Source organism: Dipteris shenzhenensis, chromosome 2 (assembly GCF_047967505.1).
Source record: "Dipteris shenzhenensis isolate YYH24624 ecotype China chromosome 2, Dip_SZ_1.0, whole genome shotgun sequence".
Lineage (NCBI taxonomy): Eukaryota > Viridiplantae > Streptophyta > Polypodiopsida > Gleicheniales > Dipteridaceae > Dipteris > Dipteris shenzhenensis.
In genome coordinates, this window is record NC_141597.1 from 51,971,687 (window position 1) to 51,997,571 (window position 25,885).

At 44.5% G+C, this 25,885-nt stretch overlaps 2 protein-coding genes across 5 annotated transcripts in view; both read right to left on the reverse strand.

Moving 5' to 3' along the window:
* LOC147904959 (uncharacterized) lies at positions 1-6,731 on the reverse strand. Its single transcript, XM_087397962.1, has 2 exons — positions 5,975-6,731; positions 1-93 (listed from the first exon to the last, which is right to left on the reverse strand). Exons 1-2 carry the CDS (start codon positions 6,668-6,670, stop codon positions 1-3), a joined length of 789 nt encoding a protein of 262 aa, XP_087254088.1. The 5' UTR covers positions 6,671-6,731.
* LOC147904958 (uncharacterized) overlaps positions 1-25,885 on the reverse strand; it is an 84,897-nt gene that overhangs the window by 1,814 nt on the left and 57,198 nt on the right. For all 4 annotated transcript variants that reach the window (XR_015543408.1, XM_087396232.1, XM_087396227.1 and 1 more), the window contains exon 5: positions 23,482-23,539. Coding sequence is in view for 3 of the 4 variants with exons in the window: in XM_087396232.1 (XP_087252358.1) it covers positions 23,482-23,539 (58 nt within the window). In the remaining variant the exon portion in view is untranslated. The remainder of the gene's footprint in view (positions 1-23,481; positions 23,540-25,885) is intronic.

Sequence of the window (25,885 nt, forward strand, 5' to 3'; positions counted from 1 at the left end):
CTAATATTTGTATGATACAACTTCAAAACAATTCATCCTTTCAGGAGGAAGGCACAAGCCTTCACCCATGGTTATAACACCTATTCCAAACACCTAGTAAACAAGCTGGTCTGAACAGTGCAGCAAAGAGAAACGAAGTACCTGAGAAAAACTGTGAGTTTCATAGTCCACTAACCCCCCCCCTTTTCCTCTTTTTTCTTCACTACCCTACAAAGGTAGAGTATGTGTCCCGGATATATGATGACATTAGGCACCAAGTTCTTTATAAGTGTCACAATAGTCCAGATGCAAGACACCCAGGAATTTAGGATGTATGCACTTCTGAAAAGACAATTCTGGTTGGAATATGCTGCTGCTTCCCGCTCCTCCTGCTGCCCTCCCCTCGACTCCCCTCCTTGCTGCCTCCTCCCTCCCCTCCCTCCCTACCTGCTGCCCTTCCCTTCCCCTCTCCTCCCCCCCTGTGCTGTTGCTGTGCTACCCCCCCCCCCCCATGCTGCTGCTGCGCTACCCCCCACACGCTGCTGCCTGCGCTGCCCCCCCCGCGCTGCTGCCTACGCTGCCCCCCCCCCCGCTGCTGCTCCCCCGCCCCCCCGGCGCTGCTGCTTGCATGTAACAGAGGGTTACTTTTTACTTAGGCTAAAAGTTAGTAGAAAGGCCTTTATTGGCTTGTAAGTGTTTTCTTCTTTTTTTAGGGGATACCATAAGTTGCCACGTGGCATCCTAGGAGGTAATCCCATAAGCAATACTGCTTTGTACTACCCTGGGCCATACCTATATAAGGGCTCTAGTCGTACTTGGCAAGACATTCATGACTTGTACTTCATTACTGAAATAGAAATTACAGCAAGAGTTCAATACTCAGCTGAATTCTAAAAAGGATTGACTTCCTCCTGTCCTTGTGCAGCCCCTCACAAGTCTCTGTTGTAGGTCCAGCCCATGACCTTCCACTCCTACCTTTTTCCTAAAACATAAGGTACTTCACTACTCCTGCATATTCTACCAATTTTAGGGAATTTTACTATCAGTTAGGAGCAGTCCTGTTGCATTGGTATCAGAGCACTTTTCGTGGGAATTTCTGGGAAATTCTTTGTCCAATCACTTTGAAATTTGGAGCGTCTACTCTTGAGCCTAGGGCCTACCTCTCTGCAAAAATTCAGCGCCAGAAGTACTTTCTGTTGTAAGCTGCCACATGGCAGACTCTAAGAAACCCTGATTTTCAAAGTGCTCAGAATTTGGGGCTTCTTGCATCAGTGGAAAGCCCTTGCTTCCCTGATCATTTCTATGTCTGGGAATCCTAAAATGGTGGAGGATTGAGTCAACATCGAAGTGGTTTTCTCTCTGGCGCAAGAAACTAAAGAAAGTGATGATCTCCTGTTTTCCTGCACCAAACTAAGTCATTCTTGGCTTATCTGTTTGCATCAATCTCTTGAGGCTGCTCCCTAAGTCTGGTGGTGATCCGAGATGGCATGGGGAAGTTATGAGCAATTCTCGACTGGCTGGCATGGAGGAACTGCTGCGAATTTCTGATGTACAGCTCCATTTCGGGTCAGCTGTAGTGCGTATGGTCGCCTAGCTCCATGGATGCAACTGATTAAGTGTGATATTGATTTGGACTTTTGTTAATGAGCAATTCGAAATTCAGTTGCAACAGTTAGCGCAGGGTTGATATTTGCCAAAAGATCTAGCAATTTCTTGCAATCCAGGTGTAATGTTATAAATTTATACTCCTGATTGGCTCTTTGGTTCAGTCTTGGCATAAGGATTGCCTAATCAAGTGGGAAATTTCAAGTTTTCTCTCTGAAAGTTGACCTACGAAATTAGGGCAAAACTAGTATTTGGGGCTTTTGGTACTGGTTTTTTATCAGGGCTTAAGACAGTCCATTTACTCTAGATTCAAGTCATTAAAGATGCCTATCAAGAGGTCTACTGGTCAAGCTAGTAAGCAACCAATGAGTATCTTTGATTCCATCCCAAAAAAGGAACTAGTTGATGATCAGGCTGTAGTTTCTGAGCCCAATGATCCTCATGTTGGCAATGTTCAAGGGGATTAGCAGCAACTCCTCAAGTACAAGCATCCCTTAACCAAGAGCAGATCATAAAGAGTTGTATGGACCCAATGCTACAAAAATTCAAGGACTTAACTAATGAGATTAAGACCAATAATCAGAGGATTGACCAAAGGATGCAGAACATGTCTACCACTTTTAATAAAAGGTTGGACCAGTTCAAGAGAAGCCAAATTTATGATGGGAAGAGACTATGGATCCCCAAATTAATGGAGACTCAGGTTCAGATGATGATGATGATCATCCTATACATGTAACTGAACCGGTTGGTTTTATAGCTTCTGCCCAAAGGACCTATCACTCTAGTGGAGTAAACCTCAGTAATAGATGATAAAGTACAAGCCCATATCCTGGAAAGAGAATCTGCCACAATATTTTCTTTGCCCATCTTGTAATCTATGTCAAAGTCATAGTTTTGCACAACGGATAGCCATCTCCTTTGCTTGGGTGATAGAGAAGACTGAGATAGAAAATATCTAAGAGTCTTATGATCAGTCTTGACCTTGAAATGGCTGCCATAAATGTAGTGGTGCCACTTTTTGATTGCCACCTTGAAATGACTGCCATAAATATCTTGTGGTATAATGATAGAATATTTCTTACTGAAAATTCCTCCTATAAGCTGCTAATCTTGCAGGAATTTCACTCATCTCCTATGGCTGGGCATATAGGCCTCAACAAGACGTATGATAAGGTAAAACAGAGTTTTTACTAGAAGGGGATTTGGAAGGATGTTCTTGCTTATGTTCAAAGCTGTAAACCCTGTCAACAAAACAGGGAGTTGAATTTGAGGCCAACTAGTCTACTACAACCTCTACCTATACCTCAAGGTAAATGGACACATATCGACATGGACTTTATTACAGGTCTACCAGTGACCTCTAAGGGTTGGAACAGTATCTTTGTGGTTGTTGATAGACTTACTAAAGCTGCCCACTTCATTCCTACAAAGACCCAATTTACAGCTTCCAAGGTGGCTAATCAATTCATGGATAATGTGTTTAAATTACATGGACTTCCTCTAGGAGATTGTGAGTGATCGTGATGCTAAGTTCATGGGGCATTTTTGGCAAGAGCTTTTTAGTTCCATGGGAACACTTCTTACCCCAAATACAGCAGATCACCCTCAAACTAATGGGCAAACAGAGAGGTTTAACCACTGGTTGGAAGAGTATCTAAGGCATTTTTGCTTTGAGACCCAAGCATCGTGGGATCAATGGTTGCATCTAGCTGAATTTTGTTATAATACCACCAAGCATACTTCAATTGGTATGAGCCCTTTTGAAGCCATGTTTGGCTGTAAAGCTCATGTCCCATCAACCATTATTGATCAAGCATTGACAAACCAACAAGCCAAGGATGATTTGGCTCACATCACTGCTCTATTACAGCAATGTAAAGATAATATGGTAAGGGCCCAAGCAAGGATGAAGGATTATGCTGATGAGCATAGGAGAGATCTTCATTTTGAAGAAGGGAATTATGTATTTCTCAGATTACGTAAGTCTAGGCATGCTTCTTTGAAAGGTAATACCAATGTTAAACTTGCTCATAGGTATTATGGACCTTACAAGGTTTTGAGGAAAGTTGGGGAAGTGGCTTATGAGTTGGAGCTCCCACCATCCTCTAGAATACACAAAGTATTCCATGTATCACTGCTCAAGAAGTATTTGGGGCCTAAGGAGCAAGTTATGGAAGAGCTACCTCTTATGGATGAAGAGGGCCAAATTGATTATATACCTGAGAAGATCCTTGGATTTAAAGATCATGTGTTGAGAAACAAGTCCCACATGGAATATCTTATCAAATGGAGAGGTCTACCTGATGAGGAGTCTTCTTGGCAGCCATCTACAATTGTGGAGCAGTACCCTCAATTGCTTAGCAGAATTCTATGGCCAAAATTGAGTCTTTATGAGCAGATTTGATTTTCTCTTGCTATATAGCATATATGGACATGCTGCAGCCAGCATTCACTATCCTTTCTCAGATCAGCATGTCTCTCACTGGATTATATGATCAGATCTGTTATATTGGACAGCATAGCTCTTCCACCCAATTGCTTGATTTCTTGGGAATATTATATGCTCCATTTACAGATCAGCATGCCTACAGGGAGGTATTTGACTGAGAAACTTCATTGTTCAGTTGATATGACCAGAATTGAGCTGTTCAGGTTTACAAGGAGCATTGTATGTCCAGGTTACAGCCTTTTCAAATTTGAGGACAAATTTCTATTTGAGGAGGGAGGATTGTAACAGAGGGTTACTTTTTACTACGCTAAAAGTAAGTAGAAAGGCCTTTATTGGCTTGTAAGTGTTTTCTTCCTTTTTTAGGGGATACCATAAGTTGCCACGTGGCATCCTAGGAGGTAATCCCATAAGCAATACTGCTTTGTACTACCCTGGGCCATACCTATATAAGGGCTCTAGTTGTACTTGGCAAGACATTCATGACTTGTACTTCATTAGTGAAATAGAAATTACAGCAAGAGTTCAATACTCAGCTGAATTCTAAAAAGGATTGACTTCCTCCTGTCCTTGTGCAGCCCCTCACAAGTCTCTATTGTAGGTCCAGCCCATGACCTTCCACTCCTACCTTTTTCCTAAAACATAAGATACTTCACTACTCCTGCATATTCTACCAATTTTAGGGAAGTTTACTGTCAGTTAGGAGCAGTCCTGTTGCATTGCACCTCCCCCCCCTTCCCTCTCCTCCTCTCCCTCCCTCCTCCTCTCCTCCCCTCCCTCTCTCCTCTTCACTCCTTCCCCTCTCCTCCTGCTGTCCCTTTCCCTTCTCTCCCTTGCTGCCCTCCCTCTCCCCCCTTCCAGCTCCCCCCTTCTTCAACCTCCCTCCTCCTTCAACCTACCTCCTTCTTCTTCTGACTTGCTCTCTCTCCTCTCTCCCTCCTTCCTTCATCCTCTCCCTTCAGGTGTACCCCCGTTTTTTGGGGGTCTCCTGGGCATCAGGAAAGCGGACGGAGTTTTTTTTTGGTGTTTGAGTCGGCCTTCCCCACCTCGATTGACAAATGGGCACCCATTCAGTCAATCTGTTACCGCACATTGGCCGCGAGAACCGTCACATTTCAAAAGACGAGCTACAGCAGTTGCAAAAGGACTTGGAGCATGAGTGTTCCACGACTCTCTTCACACGCATCTTTGGTTCACACCCCTCCAGATCACAAGCTAGAGATTGGATGCTTGCGACGCTTTCCCAAGAGCTCGCCCCCCACCTTAAGGATGTTCGTTTGTTGGGGCGAGGTTTCTTTCAAGTGTGCCTAGATTCCCCGGACGTCACGAGAGACTTGCTACAAGCTAGGTTTCTATTTCTAGCATAGTTACTAGGGAACGTGAACGGCAACGGAACGTCGACCCCCTGCGAACGGGAACGCCCAAATCCTAGGGAACGTGAACGGGAAGGGAACGCCACGTCACCATACCCATAAACAAACATATTGTTCTATACATTAGAAAGCTTAAACTTAGAATCCAAGACTCAAAAACATTGCAATTGCTTTTGAAATTTGGAGTAAGCCTAAGGACTCAAGACTCGGGACATAGTTCACGAATAATCATTGATAATAGAATCTAGATTAATCATTATAGCTTGCCGATGGCATACAAAAGCAAAGTCCATCAGAGACAAGGCACAAACATATGAGATTATCTTGAGTCTTGGAATCTTGAATTTGGATACAAGAAAAGGAGAGTGACACCTCCTACCACTAAGGCTCCTAGAACTTAAAAAACTAGCTGCTACATGCATGATCCACTCAACACTGTCAACATCAATGATCAATCTAAATCTGCAGCATTGTGGTTGCTGCCCTCTTCCTCCTCTTCATCATCTCCATCATCTGGATGATCTCCATCTTCTTGGTCATCTCCAACATCATCCATGGATGCACCCACCACAGAAATAATTTGCTGGCCTGTTGCCTTACCATTCTTCTCCTGCCATCCAATGAATTCCTCACGGCTGTACCCAGCATTCATCTTCTGAAGCAAACATAAGTTTGCATGCACAAACACAAGGTCACTTGCCTTTTGTGTCCCAAGTCTGTTCCTCTTCTTTGATGCAATGTGCCCAAAGCTACTCCACAAGCGCTCACAAGGAGAGGAACTTGCTCCTTGACTCAAAATGCGGATAGCCAAGTTCTGCAACAAAGGTGTATCAGCCCCATAATCCTCCCACCATAGAGCAGATCCCACAATATACATGTCCCTTAGTGCATCCTCAGAGCCACACATTCCATATTTCTTCCTATAAAAAGCCAACTCATCCTTTACTTGCCTTCGTTCTTGTGCATCTAGTACCATTTGCTTCAGTATCTTCTCCCATCCTCGCATCACCTCCTTATCCGACTCTTGCTTGTTATCTTGAAATTCTGGATCCAACACATAAGCCGCAGCATGCAAGGGTGAATGATAGGAGTTCCACCGCTCCACTGCCAAGTCTACTAATTCTTGCTTCCTGTCAGGATTAGTCACCACCTCCTTCACATTTTCAATCATTTTGTCCATCCCCTCATAAACTTTGCCAATGCATGGCTCATCACTATCCATAAGCCTCATCAAAAGGATGATGGGCTTCACTATTTTCACCATATGATTGACATCCTCCCAATAGGCATCAGATAAGCATAAAGACTTGCATTCCAAGGCATTTGCACTCTCTGATTCCTTCCACGCCTCCCATTCATTACACACAACAAGCTGCCTTAGAGCATTTTTTACCTCTAGAAGACGCTCCAACATGTTGTATGCAAAACGTGTCTCTGAATACTTCAAGAGGTCTTTGGAGGCAAGCTTACGATACACTGCAAGAATGTAGTGGTGTCGTGTGATAAAAACCAATAATATCCTTTGCAAAATCAATTATTGGATGAACCCAAGCAAGCTTCCCTATGTCCTTCAGCAAGTTATTCAAGCAATGTGCCATGCAAGCACTAAAAGTGAGCTTAGGATAACGTGTCTCCAAAATGCGACCAGCTGTCCTGTTGGAATTCTCCCCATCTGCTATGAATTGAATGACATAATCAGCCCCCACCTCATTAATAGATTCACTCCACAAATCAGCCAACCTCTCTACTGTCTTTCTGCCCTCTGAGTTATCAATGGACTTCAAGAAGCATGACTTACCCTTGCAATATGCAACTATGCCCTGAATAGATCGACTATGTGTATCACTCCATCCATCACCCAAGGTAGCACCAAATGTCTTCCAGAGCAGGAGCACGACCTACCACTCCACAGGCACCGCCTCAGACACGAGCTCCCCCTCCTCCTAGGGTTGCTCGAGTCCCTCCTGCACCCTGCACCACCTTTGGCCCACGCTGGGTTAGGTCCTCTACTTCAGATCATACTTCCACCGCTTCGGAGGCATCTCCCTTGGAGCCTCTGGAGGCTAACGCCTTGGAGCCTAGTGTTCGGGAGCCTTCTTCCACTCCACCCCAGGATTAGGCTGTACCTCCCTCAGCAACCCAGGTTGTTGGCACCTCGTCCGCAGCACTTCTTGATCACGACCCAGTACAGGTGCCTCCTTCCATAGATAGAGGGAAGGGGGTCTTACATTCTCTCCCTGCTTCGGTAGGAATCCTTCGGACCCCCTCACCAAGACTGGCTCAGCGGAACTCCTTTTCCGCTCTTGAGGACCTCTCTAACCTCCCAGATGATGATTTTGTACCTTCCACTTTCGGAGAGCCAGTTATCGGCATCTCTATTGAGAGATCTTTCTTTCTCTTACATGTGGACTTTCCTCCCCTTGGACCTCGTGTGTATGGTAGGAGGTCAGCTCCAATGCAGGGTTCTTTTTCCGCCATCAAGTCGGGTAAGGTATTCCAACCCGCTTCCTCCTGCCGATGAGGATAGCCAATTGGAATATACAGGGATTGGGCAGCATCCCTCATCGCCGTCACAAACATCTGATCAGGAATCAGCTTCATCCAAGTGTGTCAGGTGGTTCCTTAGACATTCTTTTTCTTTAGGAACACAAACTGGATGCTAGAGATTGCTCCAAGTCAAATAAGCTACTTTCAGGCTAGACTTTTTGGCTTCCTGCCTTTACTTTTGATTGATGGACGTAAGGTTGGTTTCCTCAACCTCTACGCTCCGAACAACAGAGGGGACTGTGTTCTTTTTGGGAAAGTGTTGCTCTCGTGGCCTGACATTACAGATTCGTGGATTATTGGAGGTGACTTCAACATGGTAGAGGCACCATCCGATAAGCAAGGGGGCAGAGAAGGTAGCTTGGGATGCCTTGTTGTTCAGGTTCAGTGGCAGAGATGTTTAGTCAGATGATGCATTTCATATTCAGTCTCAGTCACTTTTGTTTTCATGGTCGAACCATAGGGTACAGATGCCTATCCATGCTCGGATTGACAGATTCTATGTGGATGACTGGGCTCTTGATAGAGGGGGGACAGTTTGCATTGCATCTGGTGTTTCCACCTCCGACCATTTTCCGGTAGTTTTGTCTATCTCAGAGCCCCATCTGAGAGGATGGTCTCACAGTATCAGGATCCCTGATGCCTTATACATAGATGAGACTCTCACAGAGGCAATCTTGGAGATCTTGGTTTCTCACTTGCAGGGGGGGCGGCCGATCCTTCACATGTGGCCACAACACTTGTCAGTATCAACAACTTTTATCACTTTGTCGCTAGTGCTTGGCAAGGTGAGGTACTCAAGCGGGAGATTGGTATCCGCCGGCAGTTGGCGACCTTGCAGAGGGAGGAGCAGAGACGACCATCAGATGCTTGGATACAAGAGCGTCTTGCTACAGCAAGGGCTCACTTGCAGACATTGCTTGATCAAAGAGCAAAGTATGCCTTTCATGCACGGGAGTCCTTTTGGATACATATGGGAGGGAGAGTCAATAAACACTTTTTCTCTACACTTGGTCCCAGACATAGTAGAGAGAGTGTCAGGCAGCCTATTGACTCTGACGGCGTTTTGCAGTCTCATTCGGATACCATCATGCACTTAGCGACAGATTTTTTTGCCTCCCTTCTTTCTGTAGATCCTGACACATAGGCCAGAGATGTGGCTAGAGATGTAGTTTGGCACAGTTTACCTGTGTTGGCCACACCAGAGATGATATGCTCACTTGATGCACCCTTTACCAACACAGAGTTCAGGACTGCTCTCTCCACCCTTCATAAGGGCAAGTGCCCTGGTTCCGATGGTCTTACTCCATCTTTTTTTACAACCTTTTGGGTATGATAGGTGATCATATTACTTCAGCCCTACAGGGCATTTGGGACTCCGGTGAGATGCCTGACTCACTGACTGAGGGGCTCATACACCTTATCCCGAAAGGTGGAAACAGGAATTTTGTATCCCATTGGAGACCCATCACTCTTTTGGGCACTCTATACAAAATTCTTGCCAAGGCGATCAGCATCCGATTACAGCCCCTTCTTCCAGACCTCATCCATGATACTCAGACAAGTTTTGTTCATGGCAAGAGCACATTTGATTATATCTTTTCTTTTTGGGAAGCCACAGAGTGGGCTATGAGCAGGCAGAGGCTGGCAGTTCTACTCTTGGACTTTGAGAAAGCCTATGATAGAGTAAATTGGGGTTTTCTTGAGGGCACGCTTCTACGTTTTGGATTTTCAGATGCATGGATTAGAGGGGTGGCCTCCCTTTACAGATCAGCCCACAGCCAGGTTTTAATCGGAGGGGTAAGGAGTGACAGGTTTCAGATTTCCAAGTCAGTTCATCGGGGATGCCCTTTAGCCCCCTTCCTCTTTCTTTTTGTGGCAGAAGATATGAGTATCTTCCTTAGATCTCAGGCTGATCTTTATGGGCTGAGATTGCCCTTGAGACAGGAGCAGGAGCTTCTTGACTGTGAGTTGGCTGATGACACTGCTATTTTTATTGAGGCCTCTTTGCAGTCACTTGATTCTTTCCGGACAACCTCAGATATCTTTTGCTCAGCTGCAGGGGTACACATTAACTGGCATAAATCCTTTGGCTTTTGGATCAGTGATGAGGACACTCCAGGCGGGGGAGTTGACTTGGGCTTTTCCTGGATTCAGAGGGGTGTTCCTGTCAGATATTTGGGATGCCAGGTAGGATTGGGCATCTCTCCAGCACATCAGTTTGCCCCAGTACTAGAGAGTATAAGGAAAAAGCTGATTTTTTGGAGCTCAGCCATGAACCAGGTTCTTTTGGCCATTGCCTGGTTTGTGTGTTCTTCCTGGTGCCGGTCTAGGGATTGCATCACTTAGCTCATTAGACCAGTCAGGAACTTTTTATGGAGTGGACTTGATGGCACATCAGATGTTGCAGCGAGGGTGGCCTGGGAGACCATTATTCTCCCTACATGTGAAGGGGGCCTTAATATCATTGACCCGGACTTGCAGTGCATGGCATTGCTTTGTAAGGTGGTAGTGAGGGGACTCATGCTTGGGCAGGAACCTTGGAAGGATTTCTTTTTTTGACGCATTCAGGCTTGCACACCTACCTTGGGAGATGATTGGGTGGACAGCCCTCGCTGGATTTTTACTTCCGCCCCTCTCAAATCTCCTACCTCTCCTCTCATGACTGTCATCCTGAAAGCTTGGGGGAGCTTGAGGAACACTCTTCGGAGGGTTCCGCCCTCTACCCTTGAAGAGATTGATAGGCAGCTGATCATTTGGAACGATAGTATACTTGATGAGCATGGCAGACCACTGGGCACTTCCCATTACATGCAGTGGTCTAGATGGGAGAGAGGCCCCGCCTACACAATAGGCACTTGGAAGGCTTTTTATCAGGCTACCTAAGGATCAAAGACTAGAGTCAGTGAGTCACCTCAGAGGGATAGCACGCAGGATTCAGCGAATAGATACAGCCATCCCGGTGGAATGGACAGTTGAGATGCCTATTACTTCCACCACTTGGATGGGAGCTTTTTCGAGGATAGCAGTTCCTCTACAGGTGATCGCTCTTCGAGGTCTTGAGGAAGATGCACTGGTCTTTGACGTTGGGGATGGAGATATACTCTCTAGATCCACGGATGATATCCTTCTAGAGGTTGCCTTTCAGCCTGTGAGGATTGCTGGTTTTGTGGACCATGGAGCGGGCTTGCAGTGGTACTTAGACCCTGACCCTCTAATCTTGGCCCTACGATCCTGGAGATTGTGGTTATATGGAGGTGCATCTATCAGGTGCTTCCAATGGGACCCAGTAGAGTGGGAGTGGATAGATCATGGGCACCGAGAAAGGGGGATTCCCTTCTTTCATTTCATGGTTGGTAATGCCAAGAGATTTCAGCTGAGCAGTAGGGGTTGGATTCCCTCCAAGGCCCCCCATTGGGACAGCTTCTTCATCACCGCAAATTTGCGTAGGAATTTCTAGAGGAGGCTCTGGAAATCCCTCAGGAATAGAAAGATAACTCTTTTCTTTTGGCTTTCTATTCATGGAGGGATTGCAGTGAACCAGTGGAGATCACAATTTGGGGCTGATCCCACTTGCCCTCGCTGTCATTCTACAAAGGAGTCAGTGCGACATTGCCTTTGGGACTGCAGTCAGGCGAGGACTGTTTGGAAAGGGGTTGCTCGGATACTCAGCATTTTTCATACTTCCCCTTTCTTCATGACTTGGGGCTCGGTCGCATGGTTATCCCGTACTGGGCCCCAGGTGTTTTATGAGGGTGAGCCTTCTTCTTGGGCACTCTCGGTCCGCCGGCAGGTGATAGAGCCCTGCTCCCTTCAAGATGTACCACTTACTCCCTTCACAGCTTCTCATGCTTCAGTGGACACCTCTTGGGAGATTTTGGCTAGCGTTTCCTCTTGGCACATTTCAAGAGCCACATGTATAGAGGCCTTGGATGGCACCCAGATACACCCATCACAGGTGTTCACGGGTATTTGAACTGACACGGTTCACACTTTGATAGCCATTTATAGGGCCCTTCATGGGCAGCCTCTTCTAGGAGGATTGTATTTCTTCGAGTTTGGAGGGGTTCTCCCTTTTTCTCAGAGATTTCTACCGGATTGAGATGGCACTATCAGCCCCAATCCTTTCTTTTTGGCTCTTGAGCTTTTCATGCATTGCATGGTGTATCCCGTATAGAGCTTGCTCTAATGGTTTTCTTTAATACTTAATAGAAGTCTCTTTTTGCAAAAAAAAAAAGAAAAGACAAATCTTTTGGCTTGGAATAAATAAGGATGTCCAAGATTATGTATTAAAATGCCAAAAATGTCAGGTCAATAAAGCTTAACATTCTAAGGTATCCTTTTGAGATCTCCTTTGGCAAATGGGAAAGTATCTCCATGGATTTTATTGTTGGATTACATAGGGCACGAGCACAAAGAGGGCACGATCCTGTGTGAATTATCGTGGGTCAGTTGACCAAGATGGCTCAATTTATTCCAACCAACGAAGAGGTTAAAACTCCAGAAATAGCAAAGCTATTTGTGGGGCATATTTATGGATTGTATGAGCTACCAACCAATATTATTAGTGACCAGGATAGCAAATTTAACAGTCTTTTTCGAAGGGATTTTTTATAAGGTTGGGAAATTGAATATGAGCACTACGGATCATTCACTGAGTGATGGTCAAACTGAAAGGATCAATCAATTCATTAGGATATGCTACGGGCATATGTAAGTAAAAGGCAAACTAATTGGAAACATAATTTGCCCATATCAGAATTTGAATATGATAGTGCCAAACATTCAATCACATGTTTTAGTCCATTCATGATGATGTACGGATTTCAACCTAGAGCCCCAATTGCAATGGGACTCGCAAAAGACAAGATTCAAGTAGCCAAATACTTTCTTAAGATATAAATCGAATGCTTAAATTAGCTAAAGACAGCATTCCAAGAAGTTATGCAAACTCATACTATAGAACGTCAGAGTTTGAAGAAAAATAGAAAGTCTTCAAATGCCAAAACCTCAAAAAAAAACTGAAGGCGAGTAAATATCCAAAGTTACCTCCTAGGTATTGTCTACCATTCCTAATACTTAGAGAGTTCAAGGACTTGCTTAAAAATTAGCCTTACAAGAAGGATGTAGAGTACTTGTTGGGTGTGGGGAGCAATGGAAATGCAAATGGAATGCTAGGGAGCACACAACAGCTGAGAGAATAGGAGTACTTGCAAATGGATAATGAGAAAGTAAAAGTGGTGACCAATATAGGCCCCAAATTCAACCACAAATGTTGACCAATGAAGTCAACCTGAGGGTTCACTGATCCTAACTGGCCTACGAGGCCATACCTGGGCTAAGTGCTAACAAACCCCCCTCCATGGTATGGCTAAGGTATCATGGAAACTATATCATGGTTGCACATATTCGTCTAAGGGATGGATATAGCAACCTATGAGACCAACACCACGTAATAAATGGTGCCAAGTGTAAGGTGTGTCAAAAAGCCTCAAACTTGGGTCGTGGTAGAGCCTTCATAAAGAGTTATCCTCCGTGGGAACATAGGACAACTGTGTATCTGCAGCTAACGGGCGCTCTCAAACATAATAATAGTGCACCTTTATGTGCTTGGTACGCACATGAAAGACAAGATTACAAGCAACGGCCAAAGCACTCTAGCTATCAATGTAGATGGTCATAGAAGTGTCCTGGCTGACATGAAGATCTGAGACTAGCTTATGGAGCCAAACACACTCTATTGTAGCTATGAAGGTTGCCTTGTACTTAACTTCACAACTAGAAGTGACAACTGTAGGTTGCTTCTTGCTGAACCAAGAGATGCATGAAGAGCCAATCCAATGGAGTAGAAACCAACATACGATCCTAGAATTCGAAGCGCTGCAAGAGCTGTCCAATATATTTGGATTCACTCATCATTATGGGCCCCTCAACGTTACCAACTAGATGGCCAAATAGTAGTGCAACCAGCCCATATCTAACATTGCAAATGATTAATGCAGTTCTTCCTTGAAATCGGCAGTTTTCTAAGTGCTTGGACCAGTGATAAGCATGTCATTCATATATAGAGTTAAAATCAAAAATTCTGATTCACTCGTCCGGACATAAAGAGTGGCCTCTGTAGGACTGTTTTGAAATCCAAGGCATGTATCATAGAAGACCTGAAGTCCATCTAGGTGTCGCTGAAGAAGAGGATAGTAGTACTACATCGTCTGCATATAGGAGAATTTGGATGACAGCCTCCGCAAGAGAGCAGCCTGCACCTCCGAGTGTCCTAATGGTGGTCTCGAGCTCGTCGATGTAGAGGCCAAATAGAGTCGGTGACAAGGGACATCCTTGTTTGACTCCGATAGTGCTCGTGATCTCTGGGGTCCAGTTGGTGCCAATCCTGACCTGGCCCGTCACCCGCTCATAGAGAGCTACTACTGCCCAGATAACCTCCAAGCCGTAGCCTAACTCCTGCAGGCGTCTAACGAGTCGGGCGCGGGGAACGGTGTCGAATGCCTTGCGGAAATCCACAAAGCAACAATATACTCTCTGTCTCCTGTGTCTGGCCTCCTCAATGATCCCTCTAAGTGTAAAAATGTGATCGTAAGTCGAGTGATCCGTCCTGAAACCAGCCTGTCCGGATGCCTTGAGCCCCTGTACCTCTGCGCGAGCACTGACCTCGCCATCTAACACTGATGCATAGATCTTGGACATAACATGTCCAATCATGATGGTCTTGTAATTCCCTGGATCCATGGGATCTCCTACTTTGTGGATGGGTGTGATAGTGTTCAGGGTCCAGGCTCTGGGGAACCTGTGGCAGACAGCTTCATTGAACAGCGTTGCCAGGATGGGGGCTAGAGTTTTGATGCCATAGGCAACAAACTCTGTGCATAGGCCCTCATGATCCTTAGCTTGGCCGTTGTGAAGCTTAAGCGCTGCGTGGGTGACTCCCTGGGTTGTGAAGAGGGTGCAGGAAGGCAAAATGCAATGTATCTTCGCATACCATGCTCATAGTGCCTGCTTCAAAACATAGAGAGAAAGTTGAAACCTACAACCTTCTACCTCTCAGGTTTTTCCTAGAACTTTTCAGGTACTTAAACATGGAATTTTTTACTGATTTTTGAAATCGGGATGGAGGGTCAATCAATGTTGTGTGCACTCGTCTATGCAAGATTTCTGCAGAATAATATAGAAGGTTGATAGCCGTCCAGTCATTGGTGGCTGCGCTAAATTATAAATGGTCGCTAGGGTGGAAACCTTGACTGTGGAAAGTAAGACTGAAGGATATCTAGAAGGGTTGTCAGGCAGATAAGGCTAGTTTCTTCATTGGAAAAATCATCCACATGTGGCTTTTTTTTTTTTTTAACTCAGGTAAATTGGAAAAAAATTTAAGTTCCATTGCGGTTTTCTGTGAACATGGGTGACTATCTTGCCTCACACGTGTGCACACAAGGTGCATGCATCTTCGTAGGCTTCAGACGCTGCTCAAGCTCTTACTAATCATTCTGATCACTATTTATGCACTCTAGTTGCTCTCCCCCAGGCCATTGGTATGCCCATTGAAATGCCCTAGATCACTGCCTCACAGTTGCTCTCCAACAAGGCTGTTGGTCTACTGCAAACCAGCCTAGGGACAACTAGCCCTTGTGACCAGGGTTATGCCGACCTGCTGCTCAACAAGCCCTGTATAAGGCCCTTCTCATAGGCGCGTCAACCTCTTTCTATCCCTCCCATATATCATTAGAGAAAAGGAATAAAAATTGCTTGCTACAGCCAAACCTTACACAGCAGAATATAGACACTTTTGAGATCTCACAACAAAAACTTCCTATGCCGACTCATTCTGTGCAGGTATGTATAGAGAGGAAGTGGAGAGACTGTACACGGATGTTCAGCCAAACAAATGTCGTAAATAGACATAATGTCCAAGTACAAAACATAGCCAAAACTGTGACACTGTACACCATCAGCAAACATACGCTGAGGTGAGCCAGCAAGAACAGGCTCTGTTTGCGGATGTGACTGTTGTAGGCCCCTCCTATGTCACTAAGGGTTCTCAATTGCACTTCAGTGGCTGCTCTATGTGAGTCTGCTACTGCTCTTCCTTTGCACTAGAATCAGGTCTTCTACAGTGAGAGATCTGCCCCTTGTGTGCTCCTGGACTGTCCAAATACTCCTGCAGAATGACTCTGAGAACGTCTTCTTCAGGATACAGCCACTCCTGTGCTTCCACGAGATGGCTGGTCTGCGCACTGGAATGGACTGAACTGCCAAGAGAATGAACTGAAGAATTCCCCCCAATGGGCCCCTTTTATATCCCTCCACAACTGGCTGACCAGTCAACAGACTCGCCGACCCAGCCTGTTAAGGCCCTTTGATATGTGCATTTCTGCTGGTTCCTGTTCCAACCCTGCTGCAGCCTCCAGCTCTTCTGTACCTGCTTGTACCCGACCAGTACTACACATCCTGCTGATCATTATTTGCTGCTGAGCAGCGGTACTGTACCTGCTGCTCCTGCCAACCAGACAACCTCTCTCTTCTGCAGCCCTTCTGCTGGCCCCATCTGGCTGCCCTTTGCTCCAGCCTATGTGCCCTCACCAAGGTAAATATCACGCTCTCTATCTTTAACTCGCTACACACCATCAATTTAACAATCTATCACGGGGCAGGCACACAATTTCCTCCCAGCCACGACCTCGGTGATAGCAAAACTCTCAGAACCGCCAACTACGTGAGGGCTTCAGCTTGCAAATTCCACCAAGCCCCAATTCCCTAGATGGATCTAGTATGCCACATGTGTACATTTGAGGGCATCTCCTCAATGCATCATTTACCCCTCTCTTGGGATATCATTGAAATCATTTGCCCCTTGGCACATTTAATGCATTTAGACCCCTTAGCCTTAGATCCACCTAGTCTTGTGCCATGTCACCCTCACCAAGGACCTTGACCTTGATTCCTTTTTTATCATTTACGTGAAGCCCAAACAAATATAATACAAACATTGATCCTTTAAAGAAAAATGTCAACTAACCCTTCCGAGGTCATGTTGCCTCAACTTAAATAACATTCCTTTCCTCTTTAGGCATCAGCATCCTCGATGATAAAGTCTGGGAACACTCTCCGTAACTAGTATACGAATTGCCAGGTAGCTTCTGATAGAGGTAAACCATGCCATGCAACCAACATTGTGGGTATCTTCCGATTGCGTACTTGCATTGTTCCTCGGTCCAAGATTCTTGTTGGTTTGCGTCCTGCATTATCCTCTATCTCCTAAAACAAAACAACACCCTCGATTAGTGAGTCACCTGAATGCAAAATTTCCTTTCAGCGAGAAATATGAAACACTGGGTGCACCTTACAACGCTGTGGTAATTCTAATTTATAGGCTACCTTGCCTATTCTTTTTAGAATTAACCACGGCCCACAATATCGGGGTGATAACTTAGCACACTCTCCTGCAGTCAAAGAGTGTGAAGAAACTCTAAGAAAAACTTTTTCTCCTTCCTTAAATTCTCTAACGGATCGGTTTTCATCTGCATACGCCTTAGCTCTATCCATAGCTTGGTGGATGTTAGCTCTCGCAAGTGCTAGCATCTCCTGCATCTCAACCACAAAGTTCGCGGCACTAGGCACTTTCTGAGGTACTCCAACTGTAGTTGGATTTACTGGTCTATAACCATAGTTCAGCTCAAACGGACTGAACCCTGTAGAGGAATGTTTTCTATCATTGTAGGCAAATTCTAACAGTGGCAACCATGTATGTTGCCTCAATGACACATATGCTCTAAGCATATCCTCTAAAATTTGGTTGATTCTTTCCGTCTGACCATCCGTTTCTGGATGATCCCCACTACTCATCCCCAACTCAATCCTTAGTGTCTCAAACACTGCAGTCCAAAAATGACTCGTAAATTTGACATCCCTGTCTGACACTATTGGATTTGGGTAATCCATGCAAATGAAATATATGTTTAATAAGCAAATCCGCCACTTGCGGGACACTAACAGACTCTCTCGTTGGAATGAAGTGAGCCATCTTGGTAAGACGATCAACTATCACAAGGATAGAATCATATCCACCTTGTGTCGTAGGCAAACCTACAATAAAGTCCATAGAAATACTCTCCCACCTACCTAGTGGTATTTCCAAAGGTTGTAAAAGTCCGGGTGGCTTTACCCGTTCTGCCTTACTTACCTGACACGAAAAACAACATGTCACATATTCATGAATATGTTTTTTCATTTTCGGCCAAAAGAAATCTCGCTTCACGAGATCATACGTTTTCTCAACTCCTGGATGTCCTGCACATGGGCTATCATGGCATTGTTGAATGACTCTCTGCCTAAGATCATTCTGATTAGGTACTACTACCTTGCCATTTCTTTTCAGCATACCATCTCTTATGGTATATCTTGCATAAGTTTGGCCTTTTCTGGATGCCACGTCACCCTTTTCCCCGGGTTTAAATACATGAGCCTTAGGCCAAAGGCTCTGGACGAACTCTCCTCCACCTTTTGAGTTTCTCTTATCTCCATCAGTAGAGCAGTTTCTAATACCGTGACTCATATTATGCATAATGTGTGACAACGCATCAGCAACTTTATTATCCTTCCCTCTTTGGTACCGAATCATCAAGTTAAACTCCTGCATGAGTTCTGCCCACCTAGCTTGGCGACCTCTCAAGTCAGGTTGTTTACAAAAATGTTTCAGAGTATCATGATCAACATCAACATAAAACTCTGACCCATACAAATAATGTCTCCATGTTTTCAGAGCATGGACAACAACATACAACTCTAATTCATGAGTTGGCCAATTTCGTTGAGAGGGAGAAAGCTTTCTTGCTTTCAAAGGCTACTAGCCTTCCCTCTTAGAGGAGAACTGCTCCTACCGCAATGCCACTTGCATCGGTCTCAAGGAAAAACGGTTTCTGGGGATCAACTATTTTTAACACCAGTCCTAAGACCACAGCTTGTTTTATGGTGTTAAAACTCTCCTGTTGATTCTGTCCCCATATAAAAGGTACTTTATCTGAGGTCAGATCAGTCAATGGCGATACTATTTCAAAATATCCTTTGATATGCCTTCGATAAAATTGAACAAATCCCAAGAATGATCGCAAAGCGGTCAAATTCTGAGGGATAGGCCAAGTCAGTGTCGCAGCCACTTTCTTTGGATCCATTTCTACCCCCTCAGGAGTAATAATGAATCCTAAATATTCAAGTCTTACCATACACAATACAGTTTTCTTGTTATTTACATAAAGACTGGCTTTCCTCAAAGTACTGAACACTATTCTTAAGTGTTCGTAATGCTCAGCAATACTTTTACTAAACACAAGAATATTGTCAATAAAATATACTATAAACTTTCCGATATACGGACGTAGTAGATCGTTCATAAGCATGACGAATGTAGCTGAAGCATTGGTAAGTCCAAACGGCATTACCAAAAACTCGTAATGTCCAAACCTGCTTCTAAAAGTGGTTTTATGCACATCCTCGGCTCTAATACGGATCTGATGGTAGCCACATTTAAGATCTATCTTACTGAAAATTACGGCCCCATGTAACGCATCTAGCAAATCATCGATCCGAGCCATCGGATACTTGTGCTTAATAGTGATATTATTTAATGCTCTGTAATCTATACAGAGGCGAAAAGTATCATCTTTCTTTTTTTTTAATATCACTGGCGAAGAAAAAGGTGAGAAATTGGGTTGAATTTGCCCCAGCTTGAGGTATTCTTCTAGTTGTCTTCGTACTCCCGCTTCTTCGGTAAAACTTTATCTATAGGGAGGTCTATTTACAGGTTCTGCCCTCCGGATTAGTTCAATCTTATGCTGAACATTCCGCTCTAGAGGTAACCCATAAGGTAACTCATCATGATTGGCTACTTGCCCTTTCATCTTAATTAACTCCGTATCATTAAAGGCTGTATACCCCGTTGCTGCGGACTTTGACAGGACATTATCAGATGCACTAGTTACTAGCTTAGTAACAGACACACATAACAAAACAAGTACTGACCTTTGAGAAGATCCCGCTAGCTGAATCTGCATCTCTTCTGCTTTGGGACTTCCCTTCATTTCTACTTCGCATTCTGAGATCACCATCTCAGCCATCCGACGATCCTTGTTAAGGCATCCAAAACACAAGCCTTCTCTCCTCGCTTTTTCTCTTTGCTCTAGATTCAAAGAAGACTTCAACCAAGCCCGGGCTGCCATTGGTGTTACTTTTCTTTTCATTCCAATGGTGGTACTTAGTTTAGGAGTCTCAATTGGCTTCCCCTACTTGGCTTGACCACCAGGCTGTGAGGCACTCCCTTTGCTAATCCACTTCTTCTTAAACCCAGTTTTCTTCGGGTACTCATACCGAGTCCCAACCTGCACAAACCCACTTGTTATGTTCCCTTTAGCATCTTCATAGTTCAAGGCTATGGCAATTGCTTCATCTAGCTTGTTCGCATACTTAGCCCGAACTTCCATCTTGATCCGATCATTCAGTCCAAAGATAAAATCTTTTACCTAGATTGACTGAGGTAGAGATTCATAAACTTTCATTACACTTTCTCTGAACTTATCAATGTATTCCGCCACTGATAAATTTCTCTAACGAAGGTTTCGATACTGATCCCAAGCTCGAGATGCTTCGTCAGGAGGTAAAAAGTCTTTTCTAAATTCTTTATTAAACCCCTCCCAAGTAGTGGATGCCACTCCATCTTTCTCGATCCGCTGCCTCATTAAACATATGGGTGGCTGCCTCGCGGATTTTCTTCATATCATTCTTGATTTCACAAATGGTGAAGGCCTCGCCCCATTTGTGTAACCAGGTCTCTATGATATCGGAAGTACGGTCAGACATCCAACCAGAATACTTTTCTGGCCTATAATTGGCAATATTAGGCACCTTAGCCCTCCTAGGCTCGACCATATGAACACTAGATTCAGGCTCCATTGGAGCTTTTACCTTCTCTTCACGAGATGGTCTAGTAGACATACTATGAACCATTTTTCTGAGCTCAGATTGCCCTACATCTTCTTGTAACTGTTGCGCTAAAATCTGTTGCAAGGCATCCTCCAATAATGCAATTCTACCACACCTGCGGGTTCGTCCGGACTCCCGACTCTACGGGATCCACCCTAGAAGCTTCTTCTTCAACTTCCATTTAGGTTGATGGGTGTGTGTGTGTGTGTGTGTGTTTTTATTTTTATTTTTAACACACCTGAATTGTTTCTACAATCGAAAGTCCAACTCCCAAAATTACAGCTAACTAGACATAGATCAGACTGCAAACCAAAAATGCTTTTCCCTATGCTAGGGAAACTCCTGCAATCTCAGAAACCTCAAATCTTAAGGCAAAATGAATTAACATATGCCAACTGATTTTAAAAAGCATAGAAAACTCCCTGGTCATTCATGTTGCATGGAGAGATCAATTTGTCCTTGCAAGCCACACCAATACGTATTTATGACCTGCCTTGTGACCACGAACATGCGGGACTGTCTACTCCTTCCCACGAGCTCACGCACCAACAAAACAAAGCACTTCGACCAAGCGCAGTGCCTCTCCAAATCCCAGTTACATTCTTAGTCCAGCCAAATGTGAGTAGGCCCACGAGACTAGCCTCTTCTCGCAATCTTGACCCTTGTTCAGTGAGTAAGCGCAACCAAGCTCCCTCAAAATTTGTTCACAGTAAATGCACGTAACTTTGAGGTAACTTTGTGGGCAACCAGACCCAATAGTCGAGCCCACGACTAACAAAGCCATTTGTCCTATCGTAACGCACGAACTTTGCAGAGCAATTGACCCACGATTCGAACACCAACAACCATATAATGTTCCGCTCCAACCTTTGGTGTTAACCAAAGCTCCACCAACCAGTCACGATGCCATCTAAATAGACTGGGTGCTTCATCTCGTGGAGCGTACATCATGTGCAATAGCTAGCCCTGAAGGCAACAAGCCGTGAACCTGCGCGTGCGCCACTCTGATGTCTAACGCACATCCAATGCTAACGAACTATTGGATGGCATGAACTAGACGACACGAACAATCTGCCAGAATTCAGCACAGCCCAATGCGTTCATCCACACCTTCACAGATCGCTTTGCTCTGATACCAAAATATCACGCTCTCTATCTTTAACTCACTTCACACCATCAATTTAACAATCTATCACAGGGCAAGCACACAAAATTTCCTCCAAGCCAACCTCGGTGGTAGCAAAACTCTCAGAACCGCCAACTACGTGACGGCTTCAGCTTGCAGATTCCACCAAGCCCCAATTCCCTAGATGGATCTAGTATGCCACATGTCTACACTTGAGGGCATCTCCTCAATGCATCATTTACCCCTCTCTTGGGATATCATTGAAATCATTTGCCCCTTGGCACATTTAATGCATTTAGACCCCTTAGCCTTGGATCCACCTAGTCTTGTGCCATGTCACCAGCACCAAGGACCTTGACCTTGATTCCTTTTTTATCATTTACGTGAAGCCCAAACAAATATAATACAAACATTGATCCTTTAAAGGAAAATGTGTCGACTAACCCTTCCGAGGTCATGATGCCTCAACTTGAGCGTAACAATCTAGTGCCAGCCACTGAAGCTGAAGCTGGCCAAGGTCGCCCTTGAGGCCTGCCCCAAATCAACATTAAGGAGATCTATGTTCTCTCCATGTGGCAGCCAATCTGCTGCCCACATGGCAACCCTAAACCTCTCTCTCTTCCATAGTATACAGTAAGCCATCCTCCCCCATATCCTCCTCATATGGGGGCTCACAAGTGGGGAGGTAACGAACATCTATTGGTCTGATCGCCCCTTGTCCACCTCATATGGGGGCCCATAAATGGGGAGTCGACCTCTTCATTCCAACAAGATAGTGCATTCCAATAATCTGACAATGTTTTTGGAATGCTATGTCTGGTGGGGTGTGGTAGAAGCAAGTATGAAAGGTTCTATAATCTAATTTATAGAGGTTGGCATTACTCGTACCATTGTTTCGAAAGTAGTTGGTTTGTATGGTAGGCTTAGTTCCTCAAGGGTTTGAAAGAATTAATATTGTTCTTGAATTACCAAACTCAGTCATAAGCCATTCTGAATTTTTAAAAAATTTCCCAAAAGGTAGGGTTCTCATCCAGCCGAAATATTGCCTCCATTTGCTTCTTGTTCTCATATTTCCCTTCACATTTTATGAATAACTGTGACACAATTCCCAAGAAGTTGACAAATGGGCCAAATCTAGAGTCATCTCTGATGCATATGCTAGGGGTCTCTTATGTATAATATACTTATTCTCTATGAATGATGCTGGTCTGATTGATTTGTCTCATTTCATGAGTCATACCACATGAAAGATAATGATTATATGTGATGCATCCTCATTAATCCAGCTTCCTGCAATTACAAATTCCTTTCTATTCTTTTTATCCTCGTCATAAAATGAGATCATTTTTTAAATTAACAGAAGTTACGACCTTTCCCAGTCCCACAAGTAACCTTTTCACACAAAAACATGCTATCACAAGTACCTGTCCCTCTCTGTGCCATAAATGGGTACCGGTCCATTTCTTGATATCTGGATGCATTCTACAAGCAAATTGCAGACCAAACCTACAAATTAGTAAGAGAATTTATAAAAACCCAAAAGTGAAATCTTCTGCAACAAAAAGGGACAATCTAATAAGGAGAAGGGGATCAAGTAGCAAACAATAGCAGAGTGAAGTTCGAAACACAAGGTGAGTTAGAAGAGGGCATGAGAAAGAAAGAAAGAAAGAAAGTCTATTAATGTCCACAAGAGACCAACAGGTCTATGGGACAACAGAAAACCATCTAACACATCTGCTAGAGAGGGCACATGGCAGCTCCCAGAGAGTGCAAGAGTGACTCAATTTATTTAAAGTACCTACTTGGTAGAGAAAGCATACATACAGCGTCCATACATCAGCTTAAGACTAAGTCTTTTGGTTTTGATTTAAACTCTTTAATGAGTGCTATTCCTTCACGATAAACTGCCCATTTACCATCCTTCGTGGCAGCCTTAACCTTGGCTAATTCTGCTGCCTTATCCTTACGTTGAGCTCTTGTGAGTTCTTCGGATATCCATATCTTAGTTCCTTTCAACTTATTGGATTGTCGTAGAATCTTTATACATAAATCTCATGAGTTGAATGTATTGATAGCATGACCATTACGCTGACCGAGCTGGACTGCTCTAGCTTCACCATCATCATCAAGATCATCAGGATTGTCATCTGCGTCAGCTTTCCAATCAATAGTAGACATGGCTGCTTTGACATTTGCAAAGGTATCATTGAATGAGTCTTCTTTATATCATCCATCTAGGAGTCCCCCAATTCTGATTTTCACAGCATTATCCTTTCTAGCTGCATGCATGTTCTTTAATCTCTTCCTGGATATCAGCTTTATTTACCTTTGTATCAAACTCCACAATCACTTCTTACTTGGCTGTCTGCACTTCAGTTTGGACTAGATTCTTGACTGCACAGACTAGTTGGGGGGTAGGGGGAGAAGCATTGCAAGTCCTTACAACCTCTTCAATGACTTCCTTCTTACCAAGAGTCGAGCTACGGCATCTGCTAATTGTATTCGTAATTCTTGCACTTCATCTTGTAAGAAGCAAATCTGTTCGCGATACCCGATAATGGGTCGGTCAAAAACCACCTTGTTCATATATGTGTGCATATGGGGAAGGTCCTGGCTGCGACTGAAGGCGTATCGGGCTCTGATGTTGGAGGTTGTTGGAGTGGAGGGGGTGCTTTTTGACGAAGAGGGTAAGCTGGGCCATTATTTGCTGGCCATATCTACTATGACCCTTGGCTAAGCTAACCCCCTAGTTGAGCTGGGGTTGGCTCAGCTGGGGTTACTAAATCACACGCCTGCCTACAACACGAGCTGATAGAGCTTCTGCTGACGACGTTGATGGGCTGCTAATGAGCTGCTGCCAGGCGCTGACGGGCTGCTAGTGGGCTGCTGACATCTAATGGGCAGACGGAGCGACGGGCTGAGCATCAACGACGGATGGAGGGCTGAGCGTGGGTGACGGACGGACGGAGCTATTCATCTCTAAAAAGACAATAGGGGCAAGGAGAGGGTACTGGAGATCTGAAAATGTCAAGGCAAGGGGAGGAGCAACAGTAGAGCCTCGTATTGAAATGCTCCAGATGCACAAGGCCCTTGAGTCCTTGCACCTACATAGTATCCATTATGACCCAACACACCAAAAAATACCAAGGGATAAGCCCATTCCCTACAAATGTAGCCTGTTAGGGGTGGGAATGAATTCAGTAGAGGTCAAAGTTGGAATTTACAAGTGATGGCTGATCAATGAAGAGTGTACGTGATGCTCTCCAAAAGCCATGGTCACCATCTTTGAACTCCTTGGAGCTCATTACAAAAAGACTCTCATCTGCTCTTGAATGCACAAGACACGCTCCAATCTTATACATTAGGGATAACTCAAAGCTGCATGCATGGCTGGAACCACATGAAGGACATTAAAAATATGTGAGAATTCACCATGCCATCTTAAACTCATGCAAATCCATGAAGCAGATGAAGATGGGAACAAGAAAGATCTTAGTAGGTGCTACCTAAACTAGCTAAAAGAAGCTCTACAACTCCCCAAGTAGACATGCTCTTCCTTTTAGATGTTAGTAGCCTCCATAGCTCCTCCATAAGACGTGAAACAAGATGGATCAAGTGTTGCACCACTGGTGCACCGAACAATTGCTTCGGGTCTTTTGCCAGGCAACAGGTGTTTCAATGAGATTTATACTAGGTCCAACTTGGTAGCTCGCCAAGAGATTTGAATAAACTACCAACACAAACATGTGGGCCTAAAAGTGAGATAGACCAGCACTATTTCATAAAGAATGGTTTACCATATAACCAAGAAAAGGTCCTCGTACTAGA